Here is a 12,569-nt window from a genome sequence, read left to right on the forward strand (position 1 = left end):
TGTGTATGCAAAAACACGCTTATATATTGTGTTGTCTAAAGATGTGATGAGTTGTTTTTCACGTTAAAGTACTTTGCGACTTCAACAAAATTGACAAAATGAATTAACAAAATTTCTGCATTAAACAGCTGTGTGCTGTGTTAATATCATACGTACTTGATAGCATACAGTGCGGTGTGACAAAACTTGATCTTTATCATTGGTGTTTGAATCGTTTAACTATACCACTAGTATATCATTTAGGTTCAGATCAGTTTCTTCCTCGAATTACCATCCAATGAACATGCACAGTGAATTAGGAGTCAAACTTTATTTAGTTTTGTTTATTTATAAAACGGTTTGTATCATCATGTTTTGAAAAAAGGAAAAACAAAAGGAAGAAAACAGTGTTGCTAAAACAAATAAGATAACCAAAGATAAGATTAAAGATCAGAGTTGGGGATGGGTTATCGTTGCTTCTGCTTTCATGGCGCATGTGCTAGCTGACGGAGTGTTTTTTACACTGGGAGTATTATATATAGAATTTCTTGATGAATTTATGGAAGGAAAAGACAAAACTGCTTGGATTAACTCCCTTATTCCAGGAACCTTGCTTACAGTAGGTACGTTTAAAAAGACTGTGTGTATCATTCCAATACATACTGAGTCAAGCTTTATAAACTATTATCAAAATGAAAATGTATACTTGTACGTAAATGTACCCATTTACAAATTTGCAAATGTAAGTATATTTAAATATAATAATACAAATACGATTATACAGTGTTTTATGCATGTGGTGCATTTGCGAAGTATACATATTCGCAATAGTTAACGCGGTTAATAATTGTATACTTGTCTTTCGTGTTTTCTCATGTCACAGTTGATGTGTTTTGTCTATTTAACTTTTTGTGTTGCTTTCTTATGGTAACATGTTTATAATAAATATCTAAATTATAGCATGAATTTTTTTAAAATTTTATAGCAATTAAAAGATTATAACACAATATTGACTCCCGGACTACTGTTAATGGAAGTTTTCGTTCAAACATCGTTGGCAATATATTGGAATTACACACAACTGTCTTACATTTAGAGGTTTAGCTAGCTATAGTACCAGATTTAATCCACCATTTTCTACATAAAAAAATGCCGGTATCAAGTCAGCAATATGAATTATGATATCCATTCGTTTCATGTGTTTGAGCTTTTGACTTTGCCATTTGATTAGGCACTGTTCATTGTCAATTATCCTTGGGTTGCGGTGTTTTTGTTATTTTACCTTTTAGTAGTTGTATAAAGTGGAATCAACGGATGTTTGACATAAAGAAAGACGCATATCAAATTTTAGGGACAAAAACCTTAAGTCATCCTTGTAATACACAAATTACTTAAAACGTTTGCTAAATTCTTCGTAGATATAACGATTTGAATAGTATTTGTGGCTGAACCTGTAGAAAACTTACTAAAAATGGTATGTCACATCCTAAATGTAACGGTTATATTGTATTTAAAGCGCGAAAATCACTATGTGATCCGTGTAATTCATCGAACCTTCAAACAAACTTGCGAGTAAGGGTTATCGTACCAATATGGTAATAAGATATCTGAATAAAGTTTACATTAGCACTAATATAGAATTTGTCATTAGCAAATTGCAGCATAACTAAATTACATTTTCTTTTCAAACGGGATGAATAGACACACACACACGTTCATTTTTATCTATATAGTAGTCAATCCTAACCATCCTTCTACCTCTCCGATGCATAATTTATTTTATTGTTAATTGTTTTGGCTTTTAACTAGTTGCCAGTAACTGCTAGTACTCTCAAATCCTATTTTCTTGTTGATACTATTTGTTATGCTTTGTTGTTATTTTAGGGTAATACGGATCTTCTCTACATACCAGCTTTGATTGATTTGAAATTACAACAAATTTTTGGGTAATACTAAAGACCTCAAAGTAGACCTGAAAAGACTAAAATTATTCAAATTGCCATAACTTTTTTTTATTATTTGATGGAATTTCTTCCAGATAGAATTTCATTGAGTTCAAATATCAATTTTTCATTAAATTTAAAAAGTTTTAAATTAGAAAAAAAAAATTTGATGCTAAAAGTTGGACCTGGACTAAGAAATGAAAAGACCTGAAGGAAACTGAAAATCTATGGTCGGACTAATTCTAACTTTCTTTTTTTTCAAATTCAGTGGATATTTTCAACTTTGGATATTGTGAAACAAAAAGTTCAATATAATGGTAATATAAAGAAAATATTTGAAAAATATCGTTGGGTTGTCAAAACTCGGAACTTTCCGTGCAGGTCCGAGTTTTCACACCCAAACGATATTTTTCATATTATTGTTTTTAAGTTTAACATTATACTGAAAGTTAAGTTTCACAAAATCTAAAGTTGAAAGATAACCATTACTTTGACTTTGTTTAAACCTGTTTATTACACTTAGACCAATAGGGCGAAGGTTTGATACATTAAGTGTAAATCAATTCGATGAAATGTATAAGAAATTATTCAAAACAAAAGTAGATGAACACAATTAATAGTTGGAATAATGAAACAAGCTATCATATGACACCGGACGTGTCTTTTTTATATCAGAAGTAGTGAATGATCTCTTTTAATTGTAACACAATTATTTTCTCATATATGTAGGGCAAATTTAGCAAATGTGATAATTTACTAATTTTAAATGTTTTTTTGTCTATTTATAGGTCCAATTACCGGAGCTCTGACTAATCGATTTGGATGTCGATTAGTGTGTATATTAGGTGCTATTGTTGTTACCACAGGATTTATCACCAGCAGTTTTGCTACAAGTGTGTATTTTTTGTACTGTTCATTTGGAATTCTAACAGGTATTTGAGTAAAAAAAGACATTTTATCAATATGAGAAATATCTTATTAAATTTAAAAAAAATAATGATTTGAAAATAGGCATGAATAAATCAGTTGGTTCAGACCATACAACTGAAATTGTAATGTGTTTCAAATTTTAGAAACAAAAGCTTGCAATGAAAAGAGGTAAAACAAACCAAAGCTATCAGGTTCAAGTTATAATTATGTACGTCACGTACGACTTATCTAAAAGGCTCATCAGTGATGCTTGAATCAAAGAAATTAATAGCTCAAAAAATTACAAAGTTTAAGAGCACCAATGACCCACTATATCCAAATACAGCTTAGTCCAACTGTTCCAGTATATTTCTATAAATCTTTCTGTTTATGTTAGATTAAGGCCAGAAGAGGAAGATGGGAAACCCGATCGTATATCAATAACGTTTTAAATTTTGTACCATGATCATGACATTGAATTTTATTTGAATCTTTTTTTGTTTTAATAAGTGTGATTCTTTATGGGTACACATAACCTCTTAAAGATCTTCCCAAAAAACGACTTATTACAAGTTCCTAACAAACATGAAAACACAATACAGTACAGAGCAACGTCATATTAACAAAGAAACACAAAAAGGCATATACATAAAGCATGTTAGCTAAAATGAAACATGAGAATTCAAACATTTTCATGGAAAAATAACAGAATGAAGAGAAGAATAAGTACAAACCAACACAATATATAACAAAGAAACACAAAAAGGTATAAAGTCAAAAGCTTAGTATAAATAAAACGTCAAATGGATGCCACTAAACACAGAATAAACAGTAAAAGTAATAATTATAAAGACAAATATGTAACTGACGAAAGCATTCTCCTTATCAAATAGTTCAAACAAACCCATGTTTTTTTAAAATTCCTCGTTGAAAGAATTAAGCAATACATAATTTAACTTTAAGGTATTGGATTTAGTGGTATAATCTTATCCACATTAGTATGTGTTGGACAACATTTTGAAAAGAGACGATTTTTTGCACTTGGTATAGCTGTTAGTGGTTCAGGGGTAGGGACTTTTGTATTTGCTCCAGTTGTGCGTATTCTGATAGACGAATATGGTTGGAGAGGTGCTATTCTAATGGAATCAGGGTTCATACTAAACATAGTTTTGTGTGGAGCTTTCTTTCGACCGGTTAGAATTAAGATGAATAATACGATTGATGTGTCAGCAATCAGGAACGAAGCAAATCATCGATCAAGTTTAAAAGATAAATTCGACATAAAAGATAAGCAAATATTTACGATTGAGAAAAATGAGTATGAAGGGTTACAAGCATTACAGGAAGAAGCAGCTACACCATTTGACTCTACTGACAGTACATGGTCCAGCTGCTTCTCTCGACATTTTGACTTTGGTTTATTAACAAACCCGATATTTACCATATTTGTTGTGTCGAATTACTTCACAGCCTTTGGATTTAATACTCCATATGTGTATTTACCGGACAGGGCTGAGGAAAAAGGTATGAACCAGGTTGACAGTGCATTTCTACTTTCAATTATTGGCATTTCAAATACATTTGGACGTATTATTTTTGGATGGATAGCAGATCAAAAGTGTGTAAATCGGCTTTTGCTTTACAGCATGTCGCTGGTTATTTGTGGAACTGCTAACGTGTTGAATCCATTCAATGATAGTAAAGTATATCTAATGATGTACTCAGCTGTTTATGGAATGTTTAATGGTAATTAAAAAATATTTTATTATTAAAACCGATGGTACAAATTCTTAAACTGTCTATAATTGTTGAAAATTGTACGAATTTTAGATGAAATATACTGTTATGTATAGACTGTTATATTGTAATTTCGTTTAAAGCCTGCTGAATGGCAATAACCATGTAATATATATTTAACATTTTTTTAAAACTGATTAATCGGATCTTTTTACAGAAATCTTGTCAGGTAATTTTAATTTTCTTTTTCTCATATCATTTAATGTTTTTGTTCTTAATCATTTTCCACAGCGGAATTCTCGTATTATTGGAAAACAATACAATGAGATATCAAACCGTGAAATATGAAACATCGAGATATCAAACCATGAGATATCAAACAATGAGATATCGAACCATGAGATACTAAACGATGATATATCAAACAATAAAATATAAAATCATGAGATATCAAACGATGAGATATCAAACAATGAAATAAAAACCGTGAGATATCAAACAATGACATATCAAACTATGAGATATCAAACAATGACATATCAAACTATGAGATATCAAACAATTAGAAATCAAACCATGATATATCAAAGAATGAGATATCAAAGAATGAGATATCAAAGAATGAGATTTCAAACCATGAAATATCAAACCATGAGATATCAAACCATGAAATATCAAACGATGAGATATCAAACCATGAGATATCAAACCATGAGTTATCAAACGATGAGATATCAAACAATGAGATATCAAACGATGACATATCAAACGATGAAATATCAAACGATGACATATCAAACGATGAAATATCAAACCATGAGATATCAAACCATGAGACATCAAACGATGAGATATCAAACGATGAGACATCAAACGATGAGATATCACATATGCCTCAATATTCCAATACACTCTTTATTATAATCGATCATTAAAATAAAGGTTACACTGAAAATTATCAATAATGTTATATGTTGTTCTCAAAGACATTTGATATTTGTTTTTTATGTTAATGAAGGTGTATTTGTAAGTTTGAATTCTGTGATACTGGTTGACCTCCTGGGGCCAAAACGTTTAGACAAAGCATTGGGACTACTTATGATGTTCCAGGGATGTGGTACACTCATAGGTCCACCTATATGTGGTTAGTTTTATAAGATATCAAATTAGAGGCTGAAGATCATAAGGGCCAAACACAAGACTCATAAGCTGGCGAGAAACTGAAAACTCCATGACAAACTCAAAATTCGACGACAAAATATCTGTAAAAACCAATTGTTTTAATAAATAGGTTTAAACGACTATTGCTGGAACGTCTCGATTACAAAAAGCAACGACGTTCAAGATAATTGACAGAACTAATAAGGTCAACCAACGATATTCAGGAGGATTGATAGAACTTTTATTTAAAACGTCAATCAACGACGTTCAAGAGAATTGACAGAACTTATAAAGTCAATCAACGACATTCAGGAGAATTGAGAGGATTTAAGACGTCAATCAACGACGTTGAAGAGAATTGACAGAACTTATAAAGTCAATCAACCACATTCAGGAGAATTGAGAGGATTTAAGACGTCAATCAACGACGTTGAAGATAAATTGATAGAATTTTACGGTCAATCCACGCCGTTCAAGAGAATTGATAGATCTGAAGATGTCAATCCACGACGTTCAAGAAAATTTATAGAACGTATGACTTTACCCCTAGAAATTCAGGAGAATTGACAGAGCTTAAGCGGTCAATTGACGACGTACAAGAGAATTGATAGAACTTAAAGGTCAATTAAAGACGTTCAAGAGAACTGATAGAACGTAAAAAATCAATCCACAACGTTCAGGAGAATTGATAGAACTTAAGGGTCAATTCACGATGTTCAAGAGAATTGATAGAACTTAAGGGTCAATTCACGATGTTCAAGAGAATTGATAGAACTTAAGGGTCAATTCACGATGTTCAAGAGAATTGATAGAACTTAAGGGTCAATAAACGCATTTCATTAGAATTGAATGAATTTATGGGTCAATCCACAAAGTTCAAGAGAATTGATTGAATTTAAGGGTCAATCCACATCGTTTAAGATAATTGACAGAATTTAAGGGTCAATTGACGACGTTCAAGAGAATTGATAGCACCTAAGGTTCAATGGAAGACGTTTAAGAGAATTGACAGAACTTAAGGGTCAATTGACGACGTTCAAGAGAATTGACAGAACGTAAGATGTCAATCAAAAACATTCAAGAGAAATGATATCGATAAACATTGCACAAAAACCTAAATTCCTGAAACAATGAAAATATAAAATTAGATATTGTCACTAAGCTATTATATTTATAGTCGGCATAGTATACAAATAAGGACTTAACATAAGCTCTATTAATCAATTAACCGACATGTACATTTTACTTTCAGGTTGGCTATATGATGGCACCGGTAGTTACAGCCTTCCTTTCTTTTTTGTTGGTGGTCTGGTTATATTTAGTGGAGTCGTGCTATGTTTTATACCTCTTTACAGAAGAAGTAAAACAAATAAACTATCTGGAATAAGCGGAGAATAAGGACACATTGGATGTCATTGAAGTGAAATGCATGGTTAGGCATTGTCTCTCAAAGACATATGATTTGCAAAATGTTTGGTTCATCTGTTATCAATCTCAGTTTTGACAACCAACACGTATGTGTTAAAGAATAAATAATAGTAAAAAAAAACAGGTGGAAGAAAATGCACTGCACAATCAAACTGCTAGAATAGTAATTCAGACAAGACAGATAGCGATGTTGATGACCCCGCATCTAAAAGTGTGGAGGGTATAATTTTACCTCTTTCCTCCGTCTTTCCATTTTGTCATCCATCCGTTCAATTATGGGTTCATAATTATTCCTCATATCTCCTCCTTCAGTTTAAATACAAGGAAGTTTTCACTTTGCTGACTGATTGTACAAATTTTCTATGTGCATGTTTTGACTTTTTTTCAATATTTGTTCTTTTGGGAAGTTGAACTTATATAGATATCGGCAGAAGTGGTATGAGTGCAAATGGGACAACTCTCCATCCAAGTAACAACTTATGCATGACCAAAAATGAAAAGACAAACAGACAAACAATAGTACTTGACACAACAAAGAAAACTAAAGACTATGCAACACGAACCTCGTCAAAAATGGAGGTGATCTCAGGAGCTTCGGAAGGGCAAGCGGATCCAGATCCACATGGAACACCCATCCTGTTGCTTATGAGAAAACAAATCCGGTAAATAGTCTAATTCGGTAGTCACATTTATGAAAGGGAAGGGGATTATAGTTACTACGTAAGAAACATATCCGATATCATCTGTGAAACTTTGTTCAACTTTGTATTCGTTTGACTTTTTAAATGTTTTGATTAAAGCGTCACTGATGAGTCTTATGTAGACGAAACTTGCATCTGGCGTATTAAATTATAATCCTGGTACCTTTGATAACTATTATTCAATAACGGTCATCCAACTCGTGGTGGCGTCCGTTAAATTAACGTAGGGATGATTTCAACTTCACTATTTGGGACTCTTGTTTTAATAGCTTTCTTGTGAGCAAGCAGCAAACCTCTATAAAAAAATCATGATATGGAATACAAGCACGGGTATATCGTTTCAATTGGGAGATATATACCCGTATGTAGGTGATGTTGAAATGTTGCTACTTATGGAAGTTCACAATTGGAAAGCTGAAAACATCTCTTTTGTTGTAAAGTTTTGTTTTCAACTGACCCTCCTTATCAATTTCGAGAGATAAAAAGGTGCATGAAGTTTTTCCACATAACTCCTCTTGCAGTTTGAGTGCTAGGAAGTTTTTACTTTGAAAAATACCAAAATCTAACGAAATATCAAAGGAAATATCCTTTATAAAATGAATTGTATTCAAAATTTCAAATACATGAGACGATTTAAAAAAACCTGATATATTCCTGACTTCGTAAAGACATTGACTTAAAAATATGTAGAAATGGTTGATTACACCCGATTTTATAGATCCCTGTTTTGTAATTTTCTTAAGAAAGGTAATGGTTTTGTCGGTCTCCTGTACAGAGATAAATTTACCAATGATAATATGCCGTTGTATACCATCATCAAATTGTCAACGTTAGTCATTTAGATTTGTTAGACAAACATTAAAATTTTGTAAAAAAAAAGTGAGATAAAAGTGTCGTCCTTGTCAAAATTATTTACAACAACAATGTTTTTAATAAGAGTCCTTGTCAAACTTAATAGTACGTTTGTTTGATTTCTTTATTCAGTTATGTTGTGTGTATGTGATGTACGTTTACACAGTTTTGTCTACTGATTCCCAATTAGTGTCATATTTATTATGTCTATTTGGGGTCTTCTTTTTGTCGAAATAAATTAAGAATAACACTAATGAGTAAATATGAATTTGTCCACATTGGTGTACACACGAGACTACCATTAGCAAGTTAAAGACACATCAGTAATAAGGACCACACTTTCAATATTTGATGCGTTTTTAAAATCAATAGACATACAATGATATTCAAATTCTTTCAATTTGATTTAAGAAACATTTTACTGTTTGCAATAGCATTAATTGTAAGGATGTTCTTATCCCATTAAAAACATAGCCGTATTTGACACAACCCTTTTCAGCTTTTGATCTTCAGTGCTGTACAACTTTGTAATTTTTTTCACTTTCGGTCTTTTATATCTGGACGTCACTGGTGAGTCTTGTTTGAACAAGGCGCGTTTTTGGCGTATTAAATTTTAAACCTGATGCTTTTTATTATCTATTTATCATGTGTTTCTTTGTCTAATACGTTCTCCTTTTTATTTGTATTGTAGTCCTGTAATATTATGTTGTCATTTCAATGTTATATTTAACATTTCCATTAAAGTGCGAGGTTTGACATGCCACAAAACCAGGTTCAACCCACCATTTTATCCTTTAAAAATGTCCTGTACCAAGTCAGGAATATGGCCATTGTTATATTATTGTTTGTTTCTGTGTGTGTTACATTTTAACGTTGCGTCGTTTGTTTTCTCTTATTTATGAGTGTACATTCATATTGCGATAAGACGTGTCACGGTACTTGTCTATTCCAAATTCATGTATTTGGTTTTGATGTTATATTTGTTATTCTCGTGGGATTTTGTCTGATGCTTGGTCCGTTTCTGTGTGTGTTACATTTTAGTGTTGTGTCGTTGTTCTCCTCTTATATTCAATGCGTTTCCCTCGGTTTTAGTTTGTTACCCCGATTTTGTTTTTTGTCCATGGATATATGAGTTTGAACAGCGGTATACTACTGTTGCCTTTATTTGGTTTTATAGTATAATACAGTTATATTATTAGGGAAAAATTGATGTGCCGAAATTTCTGTTTAAGTTTTGAATAAATTAAATATAAACAGTTAAGGATCTGCAATAGACAAACGTTATCTTATTTTGACGATACCATATTTTCCTATAAGAAAAAGGATTTACAAAAGTGGAGGATGAAACGAGAATCAGTTTTCTTGTTTGATTATATAATGATAAGAATTTCTTTTGGCTGATAATATGACAAGCGCAATCAAGCCTTTTAGTATTATACAAATAGTTTTTATTTCGTAATTTTGACAAACAATGTTTGTTAATTATTGATTTCTGTTTTAATGTCATGCCTTTATTTTGATATTTTTAGAATATAAATGTATAATAAACTCTTCGTTCATGATGATAGAAAAAATGTCGTAATGTAAGTATGACTTTTTTATTAAGGGAAATAAAACTTCAATATTACTGAATCTACAATTTTTTATTCACAATGTGCAAAATATAAGTTTTTCATTTGTTTTGCAAATAGGCGAGTGACATTCAGACCTTAAAAATATTTTTAATGCACCTATCTAACACACTAGTCTAGTCAATTTAGTGAACAACCTGCAACTAATTGCAACACAAGGTTTTTCTCTGAAAAACAAGTCTGTTACTATCTATGAACAACATACTAAAACTATACAAACATTTATTTTGCGGAAAGTGGTTTAATTCACGAAAATATTTTGTAGTAAAAGTAAGGTAATATGAGTTACTGCCCCTTATTTGCCAAAATTGAAAAAAAAAAATTCATCCAAAAAATGATCTTTATTTTTTAAACAGTTCAAGTAATACAATACAATGCATAATTATTTCAATCCAATAGAATAATATTACAAGTGAATCACTTTCCTGTCTCAAAGTTTGTATAATTAGATAAAGATATAGACCGAGATTGTGTTCTGGTATTTTACAATTCGAAGATCTAATACTCCACAATAGTGATGGTATGTAACCTATAACAGAAGACTATTCTGATTTAGATTAACCAACATAGTCATAATCTAACTAGGTTTTTGAAAGAAATCTACCCTTTCGTTAAAGTTAATTTTAGTTGGGAGAGGTGTTCTCAAACACATGTGTTTGGCCATTAAAAATTGATTTTTTTTGCAAGACTAATTTTTGGAAATTCAAAAGTTTTTAATTGTTTTTTTACCACAACTTTAACATATTTTAAAAGAAAACAATTTTTTTTTATTTTTCTTCTTGAACAAACATGTTAAGATTTAGAATCGAACAATGTTTTTCAGAAGAAAAAAAAAGAATGACGAGTGTTAAATGGTTGTATCGCATAGGCGGATCCAGGCACCCCTCCTTACGTTGGAAAAATTTGGTTGATTATATAGAGAATCACTGAAGCATGACTGGAGCGGGGCCCCCTTAGGTCAGTCAGAGCCCCCCTCCCCCCCTTTATGAAAAGTTCTGGATCCGCCACTGTTTAGAATGAAAATACCAGGCTCTTGAAGCAAATAATAAACTACTCATGTAATTAGCTGATCTCAATACTTAAACACCATATGCATAAAGCTTTGGCTGTAACACTAAACCCACAAGGATGCACGTTCCATACCAGGAAAGTCGCCTCCCAAAACATTAATATAATATATAATAATAACACTGAACCCACTTTTCACTGGTTTCTCATCGCTTATATGTGTTCAGATTTATACTTTAGTCGGTGTCAAGAGTATTGATTCATCAACTAGCTTTGAACTAGCTATTGAAACTCAGTGTCATTTTGTTAATTGTTTTAGTATACACTCTGTGCTGACCTTTTTGAGTTGAGCCCTTTCAAACTAAGTATTACAATTTGCACTTAGGTTGTTTGCTATTTCACATCTGTTCCTTATTATGGGAGGGCTGAGTTCATGCTCGAACATGGTTAACCCTGCACACTATGAATATGATTATTACAAGTAAGTGGCCCTTGAAACCATGGTGGTATATATTGTTTGCTGTCTTTCATATTTATTTTTCCATTAATTGTCTTAATATTTTAACGATGAGCTATTTTAGTCGTTAACATTCACACCCTCATCATTGTTATCTCTTGTTGATTTTTTTGTCATTGCCAATCATACAACATCTTATGTTTTTAGAATGGGGAGGTTTCACAATAAATCATGGTTTCAAACATACTACCAAAAGATCACTGATAAAGTTTAGTGGACCTTAGAAGCTAAACATTTATATTCTATAGGCATTAGGTGTATGTTATTTAAATATTTTTTTAGTTTCGTTCGAATGAGTAATATAGTATAACTATGAATAAGGCGAGATTTGAGGTTTTTAAAGTCAATTAGAAAGCAACCTTAAACAACTAACAAAAAATTCAGATTAGACAGGAATATCTTTGGCCATAAGTCGCCCATATTTTTACAGTTCTTATGCTAAAGCTGATTTCCTTTTATTAAATTAATTCAATGAGATATCTTAAAGAAGGAACTTGGTAATGCTTTTTTTTATGTACATATACATCTTTGACCATAATATTTCATACAGCAGACAATCCATGTGAGTTCTATGTCATTATCCTTTGATTAATGTTTCAGACCACACCATACAGGTTTACAGAGTACACACAAAAGGCGCTGCAGGGGCGGATCCAGCAATTTAAAAAAAGGGGGTTTCCAACCCAGGTCAAAAAGGGGGTTC

General features: G+C 31.7%; 1 protein-coding gene across 1 annotated transcript; it reads left to right on the forward strand.

Moving 5' to 3' along the window:
* The first annotated feature begins 466 nt into the window (after positions 1-466).
* LOC134711114 (monocarboxylate transporter 12-like) lies at positions 467-7,127 on the forward strand. Its single transcript, XM_063571559.1, has 5 exons — positions 467-602; positions 2,711-2,854; positions 3,795-4,577; positions 5,587-5,712; positions 6,982-7,127. Exons 1-5 carry the CDS (start codon positions 467-469, stop codon positions 7,125-7,127), a joined length of 1,335 nt encoding a protein of 444 aa, XP_063427629.1.
* Positions 7,128-12,569: the final 5,442 nt, after the last annotated feature.

This window comes from Mytilus trossulus, chromosome 3, assembly GCF_036588685.1.
Source record: "Mytilus trossulus isolate FHL-02 chromosome 3, PNRI_Mtr1.1.1.hap1, whole genome shotgun sequence".
Classification (NCBI taxonomy): Eukaryota; Metazoa; Mollusca; class Bivalvia; order Mytilida; family Mytilidae; genus Mytilus; species Mytilus trossulus.